The 17,902-nt window shown below is 39.1% G+C and overlaps 5 protein-coding genes across 7 annotated transcripts; 3 read left to right on the top strand and 2 right to left on the bottom strand.

The window, feature by feature from the left end:
* Nucleotides 1-409: 409 nt before the first annotated feature.
* RB195_021854 (uncharacterized protein) lies at nucleotides 410-14,197 on the bottom strand (the record flags this gene model as incomplete). 2 transcript variants are annotated; one of them, XM_064208771.1, is made up of 8 exons in its annotated part: nucleotides 768-815; nucleotides 986-1,060; nucleotides 1,143-1,256; nucleotides 1,478-1,539; nucleotides 3,081-3,177; nucleotides 8,663-8,817; nucleotides 13,833-14,016; nucleotides 14,150-14,197. In XM_064208771.1, 8 exons carry the CDS (start codon nucleotides 14,195-14,197, stop codon nucleotides 768-770), a joined length of 783 nt encoding a protein of 260 aa, XP_064064653.1. The 2 variants fall into 2 exon arrangements, with proteins under 2 accessions (XP_064064652.1, XP_064064653.1); XM_064208772.1 differs by lacking the exons at nucleotides 1,478-1,539; nucleotides 3,081-3,177; nucleotides 13,833-14,016; nucleotides 14,150-14,197 and adding exons at nucleotides 410-460; nucleotides 515-621 and having other exon boundaries at nucleotides 788-815; nucleotides 8,663-8,782.
* A 1,398-nt stretch (nucleotides 14,198-15,595) lies between these two features.
* Nucleotides 15,596-16,129, top strand: RB195_021855 (uncharacterized protein; the record flags this gene model as incomplete). Its single annotated transcript, XM_064208773.1, has 1 exon — nucleotides 15,596-16,129. One exon carries the CDS (start codon nucleotides 15,596-15,598, stop codon nucleotides 16,127-16,129), a length of 534 nt encoding a protein of 177 aa, XP_064064654.1.
* Nucleotides 16,130-16,194: 65 nt separating this feature from the next.
* Nucleotides 16,195-16,665, bottom strand: RB195_021856 (uncharacterized protein; the record flags this gene model as incomplete). Its single annotated transcript, XM_064208774.1, has 1 exon — nucleotides 16,195-16,665. One exon carries the CDS (start codon nucleotides 16,663-16,665, stop codon nucleotides 16,195-16,197), a length of 471 nt encoding a protein of 156 aa, XP_064064655.1.
* Nucleotides 16,666-16,705: 40 nt separating this feature from the next.
* On the top strand, nucleotides 16,706-17,449 carry RB195_021857 (uncharacterized protein; the record flags this gene model as incomplete). 2 transcript variants are annotated; one of them, XM_064208776.1, is made up of 1 exon in its annotated part: nucleotides 16,706-17,449. In XM_064208776.1, the coding sequence occupies one exon, from the start codon at nucleotides 16,706-16,708 to the stop codon at nucleotides 17,447-17,449; it is 744 nt and encodes a 247-aa protein (XP_064064656.1). The 2 variants fall into 2 exon arrangements, with proteins under 2 accessions (XP_064064656.1, XP_064064657.1); XM_064208775.1 differs by having other exon boundaries at nucleotides 16,757-17,449.
* An 89-nt stretch (nucleotides 17,450-17,538) lies between these two features.
* On the top strand, nucleotides 17,539-17,856 carry RB195_021858 (uncharacterized protein; the record flags this gene model as incomplete). The annotated part of the gene is made up of 1 exon (XM_064208777.1): nucleotides 17,539-17,856. The coding sequence occupies one exon, from the start codon at nucleotides 17,539-17,541 to the stop codon at nucleotides 17,854-17,856; it is 318 nt and encodes a 105-aa protein (XP_064064658.1).
* Between the last annotated feature and the right edge of the window lie 46 nt (nucleotides 17,857-17,902).

A 17,902-nucleotide genomic window follows, 5' to 3' on the forward strand; every position in this document is an offset into this window, starting at 1 on the left:
AAGACATTTGCGCAAGCGGTTGCGCTCAAAGCGGAGCGGTGAAGCGTAGCGGTTTGGGTCGTGTAAGTATCCACGCTACCGCCACACACCTTTGCAGTTCGCCATGGTCCCACCTCGATTCCTACCGTTGTCTCCACCGCACCGCTTCCGAGCGCGGCCGCTTGCGCAACGGTCCGTGTTTCATGTCATTTTGACCCAAAGTACATTCCTCGCAGGCATAAGAACAGAATATCTCACATTTTTTCCTTCTTACTTTTGACTCAGTCCGAGTAATAAGCGCATTTAAATCAAATATTATGAGACGTTACTATATATTTGGTGGTACGTAGTGCATTAGATGAGAGAAAATCAAATAATCTACACCCATGTAAATAATATTAGTCGGACGTCCTAGCTGGCTGAAGAAATTCTACGAAATTTCAGAAGATCTCCATCGAACATAAGGAATACCCGAGTTTTCCTGTAAATCTGAATTTTTTTGAGATCTGAAATCTTTCAGCAATCTGGTGCTTACCCGCAATACGATTTTCAACGCAATATGAATACTGTCGATGGAAATTACGACAATGAGTCCAGCAAAGGTTTGTTTCGTGCTTATCCTCACGAGCCAATACTGCTGCTCTTGAACAAGTCGTGAGATTTATAGTATCTACTCAGCAAGTAAATAATATTGAAATCACGACTTTTCCTGAGTGGAGAGATCCACGTTATCCATTAGTTATTTAGGTATTTTCCCTGACTTTCTGCATTTACTTTCAGCTAGCTTCTCAACATCTCTTGCTCTCACTGTTGTCATCGCTATCCTGGCCTTTTTCCTATAAAAATAACGGAGAATTGAAGAGAATATTTTACAAAGAAAAATTTCTGTATATGTTGAAACCCTTGTCAGTTACGGTAGACAATAGCTCATCTCTTTGTTTTTGTGATAAATCACAGGCACATTCCCCTATATTGCCTAGATTATTGGATTATTGGAAAGGCCCACCTGACAAACGTCGTTCATTTGAAAAGCTCTCGGTTGCATTGTATGTGTTGCATCACCGCATTTTTCGCACAATAACTGAATAGGATCGTTGTGAAGAGACTATTGATAGGATTCCGTTTTCTTATTGCAATAAATTGTGATATTATTTCTCAACAACCTGAAGTACTGGCATTAGAGGGTGACATTTGATGAGTTCAACATCCGTAAGCTGCGATGAGGTTGATGACGATTCTGGTTCCAAACAAATTGTTGTGCCGTACGATTGCATTGCCTTAGAAATTGAAAAGTTTATGATGTGGACATAAATCGATAAAGAACCTCATATTAAAGAAATTACTAGAATTTAACAACATATCCTAAAAATTAATTGTGGGCAGATGTAGCGCAGTTCGCGTTTGTTCAGTCACATCGCTCAAGGAAAGTTAAGCATTTCATCTCTCCGTATTAAATAATTTGCGATCAGAACTATTCTGAAAGGATGAGGATACTGACTTTTACAGCAAGTCGTTGCAGGTCATTGTAGAGGTGGCATAAACGTTCATACATCCATGATTCTGAATAGAGGTTGAATGCATTGGTGGGTTCCAAAGGGATTGCGCAAACGCTATGCACTTTGTTTTTGCCTTCCCATTAAATCATGAATTCAGACATTGCAGAACTCAAGTCTGCTTCTCAAAATTTCTAATAGTATATCTATGAAGAATTTTTACTTTAGTTTTACTACCAAAAGAATAGTTTCTTTTTTTTTATTTTGCGAAAAAAAAAACGATGATGACCTTCCAACAGCAACGAAATGGCGATCATTCTGCATTTTTCTCATGTTGTATGTTAATCCCAGTACTATTCTTCGCATTTACTTTCGAAAAGAAAGTTCGATGTAGTTAGAGATCACTCCGAGTGTTGAAGGAGAAATTTCCTTATGAGTTAAAATTTCAATTTTTAAAGGTTATAATTTGGCTTATAAGATGGTGAATTATAATCTAGAAGCCTATTTAATGCACTGAGTTTGTTATATGCTGTAGCTACACGGTTGATGGTTCGAAACCGCCCTGTTCCCATCCAAGTCTTTCATCCCTCCAGGATCGATAAATTGGCACCAGACCTGTCTGGGAGGATAAAAATACTGACTTGATCACCGCTTGGCCCCCGGAAGTCGTTGTATAGGCCAACCCGCATCCCAAAAACCACAACGATTGTTGAGTTGCAGTAAAACTCGTTGGTGCATCCCAAGTGGATTGATACGCCAGTGACTTTATTTTTTTTATCCTTTCATAAGATTATATGTTTTTTAACCGTAATCATCTCATCAAAAAGTGATTTTCCGTATCAATAGTGGGATAAGTGTAGATAAACAAACTTCACTACACAACTGACGTCAAACTAAGAGGAGCACACAGAAAAACAGCATTGGAGAAATTCTTCAACAAATGTTAAAAATGCTGATCCGTCCAGAAATTATACTGGTAACAGGTCCCAAATAACGGTACCTCGTGCCCACTATGTTCGTCCACGGAAGATATGTAAATACAATGCAAAAAGAACCATCAGTCTCCACGTTTTCCAGTCGTACTATCCAAGAATGATTGGTTTTGTGGTGTAACTTAATGTAATGATGACATAAGTGGACCCAGCTGTTCCCTCTATCTAGAGCTGATACGCTTAGAAATACATTAGACTAAAGGAAGAGATTTGAGAAAAAAATGAGCAGATCAGAATTCCGAAGCATTGATCAATAATGATGTATCCTGTGGTAGTTGTAGAATATTCATGAAGATTTCTCGAGAAATGTAAATAAAGACGGGACTCTTCCCTGGATTTCAATCATGATGTCAATTTCAAAAGAGCACCTTCGAGCCATTGTTTTCCACGAACGATGTCGTCGCACGGCATTCTTTGATAAAGTCAGGAAAATAAACCACGAATTTCGAAGTGGTTAACTACAACTCGCACCATCTATCGCCAGTTCACTCGCTTTGAAAAAGTAGACAAGGATTTCGAAGGGACTCCTTGATTCGGACAACTCTACACTGTGGAAGCCCACTTTGACCGGCTTCAGCAAGGCCGCACGTTCACTGCTGTCGTCTACGCTACTCACTTTCAGAAACCAGTGGAAGCTGTTCGAGGAAAGCATCCGAGACGAGCTTCGGTGTTTCTCGTCTATGGTAACCCTTGGCAACATGTTGCAAAGGAAACTGGAGAGCTGGGCTCGTACGCAGTATCCCAACAAACGTACTCGTTTGCCTTACGTGTCTATGACTGTCCCCTTGTTTTGCCCACTACGGGGTCACTTTGCTAAAAAAAAACCTTCGTCAAATTTGCAAGCGTTACTAGTGCGGTCGCCGAATTCTTCAACTTCCAACCCCCTCCGGGAGAAAGAACTTTCTGGGAAAAAGGGGCTGCAGACTTGCTGTCTAAGTAGAACGCTGTAGTAACTAGCAATGGTGACTGCATCGTTGACTAACTCTCATTGCATGATGAATACAAAAATAAAGAAAAAAGAATGACAATTTCCTCAAAGTGTTTTCCTCAATCTCATGCATTTTAAGCATGAAAATTTAAGCACTGACATTTCTGCATTGGGCAGCAATATATCAAGGCCACACTTACATATCCACACTACAATACTCTGCATGAACATTGGAAAATCGACGGTGAGTGACGGTGCGGCACCGTCGGCCACCGTCGCTTGCTCATAACTGCTCATGCAATGGAAACTTCAGAACAACTTATATATCATTAGATTCCTTTCTTTGAGATCTACACAAAAACCGATATATTGTTGAGAAAGGAGCAAAATGACGCCAAATATGCTCCAAAAAGCAATAACTGGTACCTAACATAGCCTAAGGTTATAGCTGAAAAAGTCTTCGTCTACTCAATTTTTCACATTTGGTCAGAACAGCAAGAAATTGTTATCTAATGTATCTAATGATATATAAGTTGTCCTGAAGTTTCCATTTTATGAGCAGTTATGAGCAAGCGACGGTTTTATTGTTTTACTTATTTACTTTACTCACCGTCGGTTTTCCAGTGTTCATGCAGAGTATTGTAGCACTCGTTTATCCAGCTAAATGTATCAGATGGTTTTTAAATGAAGATGTCCAAATCAGAGAGTTCTATAGTCTAAATAGCCAGAAAAACGATTCTGCAGTAAACTGCATTCATTTTACATCCAATGCTTAGAGGCAGTGTCCAAAGAAATTTTCAACTCTCTCCTATAATAGATGAGTATGTACGTATTCTCAGTATGTTGTATTTTTTTTAGTATTTTGCAAATGTCCCTGCAAAAATTTCAAAAAAAAACTCGTGAAAATTCACAAATCAGATAGGTCAGAAGCACATGGACTATTTGTTCTGTTCTATTTTCAACGACGAAGCACCTCTTTACACCAGTACATGTGATGAAATTCACAACAGAGGCGCTTTTATTTCATCACATAGACGGGTGGAAATGATTGTTTCATTAGGTATGTAGAGTTATAGTTGTTGGTGCTAACGATCAATCTGATTTCTGGAATTGTAAGAGAGGTGTTCCAGTTGACCTGTGATCCTTGCAAACAACGTTCGGTATCCTATTTACCGCTAGGAAACTGATCGACGGAAACTTTCCAGAACGTCACGTACTGTCTATTATTATTGATTGATCTCTTCATATGGAATGTTCTTCATTGGATTTCTACATACTTGTATGCTACAGCATTCAGAAGTGTTTCTACCGTTTATCTGCAGAATTGTAGCTGAATGCAGTTACAATTCTGCAGATAAACAGTAAAAACACTGAAAAAGCACTTCGATTTCTTATCAGAATAATGTTACTGCGATGAAAGATGATTGAGGAGAAACTGAGAGAAGTGACCGTTTGTGACAAGCAAAAATATATACATAGTTCCTTTATTGTCGATAGCAATCATAGAAAAAAGTTTATCTCTCAACGAAAATGTGATTAGACTGGCCAGAGGGTTTTTTTTTAGAATTTTTTTTCTAAAGGGAATATCTAGCCCTCAAAAAATCGATTAGTTTTTCCACTTGTTTGAACTGTTTCTTTGACCAGTAAGAAATTCGCGACACCTAATTGAGATATTGAATAAGAGCTAAAAATGTTAAAGGTCAAATGAAGGATTTAGTGAATTTCAGTTTGAGAGCTTTCTTTTCTTTGCGAAAATAAACAAAAGGTCCCCAAGAGTTGTGGGACTATCTTAGACAATAAAAATAGCTGTAGTGATTGCTTTATCGCTAACCAACAAGGCTAAAAGAAATTGATAAATATCTTCGCAGTTGATTACATATTTGAAAGGAAATTAATTCGCAAAATTGCCGAACAAAAACTACCAAGAGACGACCACACAATTGCTTTGTGTGACCATTCCAAAAAAAAATCTGACTTTTTCTGGACATCAAAACATTTCATTGTTCAAGAATTTAAAATCTGCTAGGAAAATTTAATATTAAATAGTTCGCTCTTTTTTCCCCTTATTTTTTAATATACCCACCACAGTTAATTTCATAGAGCACAGTTCTAGTGATGAGAAAGCAATTCTTAAAATTAAGAAAAACAATAAACAGTGTAGAAAGAAACTCAGATGTTTGCAATAATTAGTGATGATTGTGCTAAAAGCGCACTAAAATTCTAAATTCATCTATTATCCTGTTCATATCCTTCAAAATGGCCTGAAGAAAATCGGCGGATGATTATAGAAAGAGAGCACATTGATAAAATAATTTCAAAAAATTGAAGGAAACTGTTGCTTCTAATTAATCATGTTCTGCGAACGGATCTGAACTTAATGTTAGTTCACAGAGCTTCTTTACGTTTGAATAAATGAATGAATAAATAAATAAATAGAAATAGCTCCTGGGGCGGGTGTGGTGTAGCGGTAAGAGATTCCGCTTCTTGCACGATGGACCGGAGGTTCGAATCCGCCCTAGTGCTCACCAAGCCTTTCATCCCTCCGGGGTCAATAAACTGGTACCAGACTTGTCTGGGAGGATAAAAACACTGCCCTGAAACATCAGCTAGCCCCCGCAAGTCATTGTATGGGCGGATCACACGTTCGTAAACCTCAAACGATTTTGAATTGAAGTGAACGCGTTGCGCATCCAAAGCGGATTGATTGACGCGACACACTTTATCCTTTATCCTTACCACAACACTTGTTTTTTATGGACCGCCGTACTAAATTAACTGTAGAAATTCACCCTGCTCACCTAGGAGTCAGGTTGATAGAAATTCTCCAGTGATATCCTCTTTTTTCAGAGAATGTTAAAATACTTTTTATCAGCTGTTAGGATTCTGCGACATTCAAGTCTTGGGTAAATTTGTTTGTCAAAATTCAAGCACAGCAAGAGCACCAACAACAACGTGCAGAGCGAATCTCCTTTCGCTTTAGAAAAAGTTGACAATTCTACTGTAACCGTTGTTCCGCGGTAGGTTGGTGGTAACATGTACGATATGCTATTACAGTAGATATGCGGTAATTTTGAGGGACGGAGGAAGAGGTATTTATTTTAATGCTTTACTTCGTAACACGAAGAGATATCGGAGTCAAAATCGACAAGGAGAAAACGACAAGAATACATGTCGGCAGTGAGACGGGGAAAACTTTACAAAGATGAATTTCTCAAAACTCATCTTTTTCGCGTGCATAAACGAAAATATGAGATAACGAAAATCCATGACGGTCTATACTCAGCGTTACCGTGCTCACCTTATGTATTTGTCACTTGCACTGCTCGCGTTGCTAAATAACCACAATAATAAAAATAACAATAATAATAAAACGGAAATAACATTTGCAATGACACAACAATGGGCAATATGGAATCTTTCATTGTTGTAATACAAACTTGATCAATTAATATTTTTCTAATTCTACATTATATTGCTTCTCATTCTTACCGTACACATCTACCTATCTATTGTATTCTATTTTTTAGTATAGTATCTATATTCTATGGATATTGACTGGTAGAAATGGTACTATTTGAAAAATATTAATAGCGCTATACTGAATTAGAATAAGTGTTGCAGTTAATTTTGACATGAAAGGTAAGACGAAAGGATTCTTGAAAAGGTGAGATTATAGAAAAAAGACAATGGAAGAAATAGAAAGATAGTTAGGGGGCGAATGCAGTCGACGAGAGCGCTGCGTCATCGATTGGGGTAGGGAGAGGCGAGAGATATCGCGTGTGTGTCAAATGTCAGAGAAAGAGCGTGCGTTGCGGCAGACACGTCGCGGCAACGCGGTTGAACATATTCACATCTGACTTTAGCTTTTCAAGATCCATAATCAGACAGAATTGAGAATGAATACAGGAACTTTAACATCTCATATGAAGCCCGTATAACTTTAAAGGTTTCGGTGAACTTGTGGCGAATTTCCCATTAATTGTCGATGAGCTCAGGAATACTATGGTGTATTAACTCAGTTTCTTACTGAGGTTTATTAATAACTACAGCAAGACAATAAAAGTCTGGTGAATCTTGCATTTACTATATCTATATTTATATTGTATTACAATGCATCTATATTATATCATATTTATATAAATAAAACTATATTTATTTATTAATTATTCGTACTTTATATTATTATTTTAGTACTCTTTTCTTTGCATAAAAAGGTACAAGAAACTCATTTGTAGAGTGGAATTGACGCGGAGGTGACGAATAAATAGTTCTAAAAAATATAAAATTATAATTTGTAAACGTGAAGTGATTGCGAGCAAACAGCATTTGTGGTTTTTCATGATCACATGGCTGACTTCTGGTTCATTCGCGTTCGCATAAAATGTGTAAAGCTACAGAACAATATCAAACATATGTAATAAATAAAATATCGAGAAAGAAAATTAAACATGAATACTGTCGATATTCGACTGTTCTTGAATCATGGCATACTGAATACTTAACTTTTTATTGATTTCCTTCAGCTGTAGCCAGAATTGGTATTGATCTTTGAGAAGATCAATAGCAATGCTGGCTACAGCTCAAGCAAATCAATAAAGAGTTACGTTAAAAAAAAGAATAATTTTGAAGTTACGAGACCATCATATAGAGGTATGTTGACCTGGTCGTTGCTGAGCGCTTACGATAACGCCATCACTTTATGAGATTTATTAAGTGCTGGTAAAGCAAACACTAGTGCTTATCGATTTGAATGAATACTGAATGAATGAATGAATGCTTGCTTACTTTTTTTCAAAAAGAACAAAACGAGAATAGTTATTTATTCAGAAGATAGTACATGAACAATTAACCTGTTTCTGTAAGAGAATTTCGAGAATCCAGCACCTTTTATTGTCCTTTATTGTGTGTTCCATATTTTAACAACCATAACAATCGAATATAAAATACTCTCAGGAAGTATCCATTCAAGGGAGGAGGACGTAAGAGACCTTTCTGACCTAAGAAATTATAACCAGAACTTGTTATAATTTTTATTGAAGTTCAAATCGAATTAAGAACGAAAGATTAACATTTGGATATCTTCAGATCCCTTAAAGTAACAAGTAACACAGCCTTCTTTTTTGTTCCTTGGATTTACGAAAGCGCAAATACATTGTACGTTCACGCAATCGTCAGTACAAGAAAATTTAAAAACGACGAGCGTAATATTTCAAATTAGAGAATAAATCATGTGTGAGTTTATTGCTTCAAACGGTAATCCATGGAATTACCTGCATCCTTTTGCTTGCACGAACAGCGCTAGCTTTTGTAAGGGCCTCATGGAGTAGTCTAGACTTTTTCTCCTCGTCTGCACATGTAGTTTGACTCGACGTTCCTGGTTTGCTGGACATATGCTCCTTAAAATCATCTCTTTTTTCCAATAGAACTGAATAGCAAAACAACATATTTCGAGTATTTCTATAAACAAATGGAAAGTGTTCGTAACAAGTTAATTAAGTAATTCCGTAAGAGAGGAAAAGGAGGATAAGAGGAAGAATGATTTACAAACGAGAATGAGGTGTTTATTTTGCACAATCCTCAATGCTATGCGTTGTCCCACCTAATGTCGCCGGCTACCTCAAAGCATATGCACGGGGGGTTATCGTAGTCGTAAACGGGACGTAGGTACCCACCGTCAACGATTTCGCACCCTACCGCCGGGTCGAATCAAATTACACGATCCAACACAACTGAAGGTCACATCCATCGTTTCTTATTGTTAATTTTATGAAAAAAAAATCGTAGAATCAACGTGAAAAAAACGAAAAATGTCGACATGTCAATGCTGAAAGTGGTGATAACCCAGTCCTAACGATGACTCTTTCTCTAAGCAGTGAGACAATTTTCCGAATTAAAATAGTCTTCAAACAGGAAGAAAGGAACCATGAAGCATTACTTTGATCATGTTCACAATTTACAGTTTTTTAATCTCTACAAATTAGTCTATTCAGAGGATCCTAAGGAGAGCAGACTACTGGAAATCTTCACCAATCCAATTACAGCACAAGTGATCTAAATCCGTAAGTTTTTTTTCAATCTGAAATAATTTTATTGAAAATCAATTTGTAGTCTTTTAAATTGCATGCTTTCAGGATCGCTTATAATTGTTTTTATAGAGGAATGTAGTACTCTGTTGTCGTTTTCATCTTTGCTGAAAAATTAAATCGCTAGGAGCCTTGAACGTTTCACATTTTGTTTTAATTGGAATTCTCAATGAATCTAGACTTTCAAATGTAATGTAATTTTTCTTATATGGTATTCCTGACTTTTTTTCTTCATAGCGTGATGTGGAGTCAAAAATGCGAAAATTTTACGTCAGTAGCATGGAAATTTGCTTTCACGTTCATCACAAAATGAACTTTGTGTATTAGAATTTTATGAAGAGGCAGAAGTGGATAAAAGATCAAGGAAAAAAGGGAAAAGCGTGGTTAAGTATAATCGAACGTGGCGAATCATGCTACTGGAACAGAACAGTATATTAAAGTCAAGGTGATGACAGTATCGAGTCGTGTCATTAAACAATTTATGGCGCATTGAGGAGAAACACCCGTGTTTGACAAGACCAGCCGTAAACGCTTCTAACCCGATCACAATCAATCAGCACAGAATTCATTTGTACAGAAAACAATCAACGATATCAATATAATTACTTGAACCACTTCTATAAATTTCTCTATACAATATTTTTCTCTAAATTTTACATACAAAATTTAGTCGAGCATTTCTATCCATTACAAAATGATTTGAAACTATGGACTATGGATTTTTTTCAGACGTTAATTTTTATGTGCTTTTGAAAGGAAAACTGTTATAGGAAAGTATGTGCCCTATTTGTTTACTGAATTCACCAGCTACCAAATGTTTGTCATTTTATCACTATGAGACTTCATATTACTTCAAGTGAGTGGTATCGAAAGAAACGTATATAAACACAAGTATACAAATGCTAATATGCTCTATATATGAAACATTGTAAAAATGAGAAAAAAATGTACAAGAATATTACAAAAAAAAGAAGGGAAAATGTAGAAAGTAAAGGGAGAGAAATTGAGTGAAAAGTCGTGTCATTCCGATGTTATTGACGCTTTTTTACTAACACACGAAAGAATTTCTACCTCAACAGAATGTTGGTGTATTTCTGGTTGAAAAAATATGATTTCCTTGTGTATCTTTATTTTGAATTTCTTAACATATCCAATAAGCTATGCAATAAAAGATTCAGTTCTAATTGAAGACCTAAAACATTGCTTTAATATTTTTGAGCATTAAAGATTTAAAGTTTAAAGTTTCAGACGTTAATCAATCCGCCTGGAATGCGCCCCTACGTTCACTTCAATTCAGAATCGTTTGAGGTTTACGAACGTGTAACCGGCCTTTTTTATTTTTGAGCATTATACGTATATATTTCGTTGAATGCTTCCTAAAGGTTTTTTTCTGGAGGTCCACATTTAAAAGGTCTCTCCAAACTGTTTAGAAAAAAAACCATTCTGAAGACTTCTACCAGGTATGAGTGAATGTTTCAAGAACATCAATGAAAATAAATGAATGAAACTAATCAAACACAATTCCAAAACACTTGACAAGAAGGATGTGGCGCAAAACTTTGAGCAACCTCCTTCAATGTAGCAATTATAGTGATTTACTCGATTGACTATTTATTATTTCTATTAATACATACATCCCAAAGGTGATTGAAACAAAATAGGAGCTTGAATTTGAACATTGAATTCAAAACGCTTGCTCAGGAACGAAAAATTGTCCACTTAAAACAGGCTTCGCGCCAAGAGGATTCAAACGCTTTCTTTATATGATCAAGAATCCTTTTCATTCAGAAAATTCGAAACAGAACAGCAATTTCATTTTGCTTAAAGGCATGATCTCACGAATCTGGAGAGGTACGGATTTTCGGTGGAGTATTCGTATACGGGATCGTTGATTAAGGAGAGGAGGTGATTCCATTCATTTCTTCCTGGTTGCCGTTGAAAACGGCCCTGAAGATACGGCTTTTCGGCTTTCGAGCGTTCCGGCGCACTATTTTCTACAAGGAGTTCGATTGGAGCGCCCCAGCCCTGTGCGGCGCCGCATCCTCCGCGCTGTTTTTTTTACGGCAATTAGGAAGAAATGGACGGAATCACACCCCTCTCCATAACCTACGATCCTGTATACGAATACTCCACCTGAAATCCGTACCACCTCAGATTCGTGATGATGTCTTTAAGCTCTTTTTAATTCAGTGTAAATGCGTAAGCAACGCAATGTTGATAAAATTCGCAGCATCAATGCTTTCCTCCTTGATTACAGCTATCACTTGTATTTAAATTACATTATACCGCAAAATTCCCTTGCTTCAGGATTTTTTGCCTATTTGAATTCATAATGTTTTTAAATGAGTTGTACCCTAGGTCTGTGGGGTCCTTACTCCTGATTAAACTTCCAGTGATTTTCCATTCTTCAGACTCTGAAAGACTGAAAAGGAACGTGCTCTATATTAGCAGAAACGTGTCATCCAAGCAACAAAGTAAATCTTTAGTTTACTTTTCTAATGGTTGGGAGTAAGTGTGCTCTCTGTACCTCAGGATAGGACGCGATTTTTTAGCCGCTGTTACTCACATGTTGTGAGGTAAAGAGCCAAATCAAACAATGGCCTCGAATAGGTGAAGATTCCTTTGTGATTGAGAGACATTTCTTTTTATGGTGACAAATTCGAAAAATTTCGCTCTTGTTTCTTCACATTACTTATACTACTCACTACAAAATGTCTTATTGAGGTGCATTCATCAATATTAGACTAAGTCAAGAGGCTTTAATCATTATTGTAAACCCAACTATGGAGCAATATTCTACATACAGTTCAAATTTAAATCGAAATCTATAAAATCAAAAAGATATAAAATATCTAAATTTTGTTCTTTGAACCAGTAAGGTACACTCCTTTCCTTACGCTACCTATCAGTCTAGTGAAGAACAATGACAGCCTGGATTTTCACTCGATCATCTGATAACACCGTTGGATGCCTTAGGCTCTGATTCCTAACGAATCATTCACGTCACAAGTTAGACATTTCTAGACAAATGGATTTTTCCAGCAGTTCGAAAAGTTCTCGTGTCCATATTTCGAAATTCGACACACTACCATGTTTCTCGTTTCAAGTATACGTTTAGCAGAGCTATCTCAGATTTGAACAAACTCCATACATTTCTTATATCCAGAGACAAATGTTTCAGGTCTTAGTTTAATTTTTAGTTAGCAGGTCCTGTTTTTGCCAGACAATGTTAGTCTTCTCCTTAGAATTAGGACAAAAAATACATGTGGTATTTTTTACAGGTCTCTTCAATGAGCATTTAAGCCAAAAAATTTCACTTCAATATTATAGCTGTAAATCTTTTGGAAATCTCCATTCCACCACAGCTCACAAGCCAGGCCCTTCTTTTGCATCTAAGAGATTCTTCGTAACTATGACGCATTGATATAGTTGGCGTAAAATGCGTTCAATCACCAGAACGCAACGCGTACGTTCTTGCACGCGACGCCTACGTATTTGTACACGTTTCTCTCCATATACGCCACATTTTAAAAATGAATAAGATGCCGTTCGTGATATTTTAAAAAGAAAGCAATAATTTTCTAACTAAGTTTATAAAAATCTAATTCTAAAGCAAATAATTACCTCGTTTCCTCTTTACATAAATTCCACCTCTTAGAAAACAGCAAGTTGCGTCACTCATTTCTCTTTACTACAATATCCTTAGAGTTTCTCTTGAAGCTGGATCCTCACTCTCGTACGGAATTTATTTCTTATCAGGTTATAAGCTGAGGAGAGGGCCTAGAGATAACAGTTTTTGCTCAGGCATGGTTATTCTAGACTTGTAATCTAGACACGAATATATCAAGGACGTGTTTATAACAGCAGTATATTTTTCTGATAAGAGGTGACTAAAAGCATTATCGCTCTATCTGTGGCTGCAGGTAGACAGAGTACGAGACGTCCTTATTAAGAAGTTGCAATCTAAGATATAATTTTGGCCACAACACTCTTGTAAACTCACTAATTTCCATAAAAAGTAAGTAAAAGTAACTTCTCTGTCTCTAACAATCCGCTTGGCATGGGCGAACCCGTTTTGCACCAGTTCGTGATCGTTGAGGTCCTGGAGACACCGAAGAGATGAGAGGATTGGTTGACAGTAGGACGGTACCGAACCATCGAACTTTTGTCCTATACCTTAGTACGTATTTGTGGTACTATTTAAGGTATATTTCTACTTCACAGTTACTTTTTTCACACAGTTTCACGGACGACACGTCATGTCACTTGTAAGCTTCATGTAGGTGAAGCCTGAAATGTCCTCGTATGTCCATTTTTCATATCGTATTTAAGAACCAATATGTTACCTACAACGTACCTTCAAGGTTAGGTGCCAGCTTCAACGAAAAAAGCCGGCTGCTCGCTTTGTGGTTATCATCAGCACAAATGGATTTTCTTGTAACGAGGACACGGTTGACTTTGCGCCGATGACATCCATTCGCTCCTGGTGTTAGTGGATAACATGGGCGCAAAGTCAACCGCTTCCTCGTTACAAGAAAGTCCTGAAAACCAACAGAAATTTCATATACAGTTAAAATAACATAACATAACAATTTTTCTTATGTAAAAAATTATAGCACTGAGATCGCAGCAGAGGCAAATTTGTTGTTATCTATTCTCATCATGCCAGCTTACAAGCATTGACAGCCAACGACCAGAAATGGTCGTAATGGTGTATGACATACGACATGAGAAAAAATACACACAAAATAACATGACACGTAGTATCTGCAATTTTTATAAATTACCAAGTAGGGATTAATGGAAATGGGCGTAGTGGTTAGTTAATTGTGCACAGTGGGCTCAAATCTACAGTTCGATTCTGTTCTGAACACTCTTTGTCTGAATATCCAGCAAAGAACCTCATTATTCAAATTCTGCTTGAAGAAACCAGAATGAAATAACATCTGCAATCCCAAGGGACCTTTTCTAGCAGTTCGCAGCACCTCTGTTGCTCGCGAGGTCCCTTACTGTTAAGACGAAAATGAATGCTGAAATGACTAACATCAGTAACAAGTTTTATTTACAATCGGTTCTCTTGTGCAAGCAAGCTTCGAAGAAGCATAAATGAAGGATAACATGATAACCAGGAAAAAATGTTACGTAGTATTAGATGATTACATACATTATAAAACATTACAATAACAATACTAAATAATTACATAAATTGTGAAGTATTAGATTTATTTTCAGGTGTAGGAGAGCATGGATGCTCCAACATTCTGTTTTGAAAATATACAATGTGTTGACAATGTAAAAATGAGACTTCATAGGTTCGACACCCGGCTGAGTCAAATTTTTGCAGAAGAAACTTTTTGCAAAAGAACTCTAGAAACTTGAAATCACTTCAAACAAATGAAGAATTTAATTATACGATAATTGCCTGATGGCATAGTGCATCGTATCACAATCAGTGCATTCGAATACCCTCGAATCAGGACCTGCACAATCAGGTTTTTGCCGAACTCCTTGAACTCAAGGTTGTACCTAAAGTTCAAGGAGTTCGCACCTACTTAGAATACCTTGACAGGATAAATGCAGAAAAAGAAGGCAGAATCAGCGCAAATCATCAAAGTGATGTATTTTGTGATTAGTATCATTGATCTCCCTCACTAGAGGGATCACAGCCGGTTAGTCGCGAGGCTACGTGGCGCGTCCCCGGGTGGCGGATAGGGGGCTAATCGCGGACCAAAAGCGACCTTGCGCTTGCCCAGAGACGCAGGTGGATTCAGGGGATGGACTCCCTGTTTTTGTTGAGCCAGGACTGACTCATGACATCCTTGTATCCCGCACGTCGGTCCGGCCAAAAGCCTGCAATCAAGTGACTGGGAGGTGCAAGGGAGGCGGTTTGGAGTCGCCTCCAACAAATAAGCTCCACATGTCCACACCGGGAGAACGAAAGTTCTCCCAGAAACTCATGGGACTAGAGGCTTGCAACCTGCCCATGGGTTTTAAAATTTTTAAGCAAAACACAGTAATAGAAAAGAGTCTCCTGATTCCGGAGGAAAGCCTGGTACGGTAGCGCCAGGTAGGACGGGGTTGCAGGAGTCATGTAGGCTACCAAAACGGAAAAGGACTAGGATGGCGATCTGTACTTATAACGCACGTACGCTTGCATCGGAAGCGGCCATCGAAGATCTGATGATGCAAGCCAAGAAGATCAAGTACGACGTCATCGGACTGACCGAGACGAGACGACGTCACCCTCTCAACGCCGTATATGAAACTGGAGAAGAACTGTTCTTAGGAACATGCGACAGTAGAGGTGTTGGTGGAGTTGGCGTTCTCGTCAACACGAGTATGGCAAAGAACATCGACTCTTTTGAACAACTTACGACCCGAATCGGACGTCTGCGGATGAGAAGATGTGGCCCAATACCAGCTTTGACTATCTTCGTCGTTTACGCTCCAACATCAAGCTACGAAGAAGAAGAAGTCGAAGCTTTCTATATGGACCTGGAGAAGTTCTACCAAGAAGATCATGCCTTCTACAAGGTCATAGTTGGCGATTTCAACGCTAAGGTTGGCCCAAGAAGAACGCCGGAGGAACTTCACATCGGGACCCACGGCCTACAATGGAATGACCAGGAGAGAGGCTCGCCGAGTTCATCATGACGACTAAGACCATCCATGGGAACTCGCAATTTCAGAAGCCCTCTTCTTTACGCTGGACGTGGGAGTCACCCGGTGGAGGGTACCGTAATGAAATAGACCACATCATCGTCAATAAAAGGTTCTGCCTGACGGACGTCGGTGTTGTACCAAAGTTCTATACGGGATCGGACCATCGCCTCCTCCGTGGAAGATTTTCCTTCACAAGGAGAGCACAGAAAGCCGCCAAGTTCAGAGAGAGAAATTCCAGGACTACCATCAACTGGGATCTCTTCGCTACGCTGGCCGGCTTTTGGGAAGATTCTGCAATGGACAACATCGACGAGGAATATGACCGGCTTGTCGAACACCTTCACGACTGCGCGAAGAAGGCTGAGAGTTTTAAAACCACCAGGAGGCGCCTGTCTCTTGAAACTCTTGAGCTGATACGCCAGCCCGAGCTCCGAGCTCGCAAGGCTTTGCCGAGAGGCGATAAAGGAAGACCTTAAAGAGAGAAGAGCAGAAGTGCTGGCTGAAGCTGCAGAGGCGGGGAAAAGCATCCGCTATGCCCGCCGAGACTTCGCCAGTCGCAAGACGAGGATGACTGCTCTCCGGAACCTAAAGGGAACAGCCATTGCATCGAGAAGGGGGATGGAGAAAATCATCTACGACTTCTACTCTGATCTCTTCGACAGCCATGTCCACTTGCCTCCTCACCATCTGAGGGAAGATGGACAAGTCATTCCAGAGGTTCTCCCGTACGAAATACGACATGCTATCATGTCGGTAAGAAATCGTACGGCACCCGTTCCTGACAGAATAAGACCAGAACACCTGAAGAGCCTTCCGCCAGCACTCATCAACACCCTGGCAAGGCTCTTTACACGTTATCTGGCGGAATGTAAGGTTCCTAAACAGTGGAAGAGCAGTAAGACCGTGTTGTTGTATAAAAAGGGAGATCCACATGACATCGGCAACTATCGCCCAATCTGCCTACTGTCCGTCATCTACAAGCTCTTTACAAGAGTAATCTTTAATAAGATTGAAAAAGTCTTGGATGAAGGACAGCCATGCGAGCAAGCAGGGTTTCGAAAAGGATTCAGCACGATTGACCACATTCACACTGTTTCGAAACTCATCGAGGTATCACGAGAGTACAAGATACCGCTCTGTCTCACCTTCATCGACTTAAAGAAGGCTTTCGACTCGGTTGAGACGGAAGCGGTGTGGAAGCCTTGGACAACCAAGGCGTCCCTACTCAGTATATTAAGGTACTTCGAGAGTTGTACAGTAACTTCACAACCGGAATTTCGCCATTCTACAAGAACATCATCATTGACGTGAAGAGGGGGGTCCGACAGGGTGATACAATTTCACCCAAAATATTCACAGCCACCCTCGAGAACGCAATGCGAAAGTTGGAATAGGACGACATGGGAGTGAAGGTTGATGGTCGGCAGCTACACCATTTGCGCTTTGCTGATGACATCGTACTGGTAACACCTAGCATCAGCCAAGCGGAACGAATGCTGACCGAATTCGACGAAACATGTGGATGCATCGGTCTTCAGCTGAATCTACAAAAGACGATGTTCATGCGGAACGGATGGGTCTCGGATGCCCCATTCACGCTCAACGGAACGAACATATCCGAATGCATCAGCTACGTTTATCTGGGTCGGGAACTGAACATGATGAACGACCTAACCCCCGAGCTGGGCAGGAGGAGACGAGCTGCTTGGGGAGCGTAAAAGAGCATCGAGGATGTGGTAAAGAAGACCAGGAACTCCCGGCTCC

This window comes from Necator americanus, chromosome X, assembly GCF_031761385.1.
Source record: "Necator americanus strain Aroian chromosome X, whole genome shotgun sequence".
Classification (NCBI taxonomy): Eukaryota; Metazoa; Nematoda; class Chromadorea; order Rhabditida; family Ancylostomatidae; genus Necator; species Necator americanus.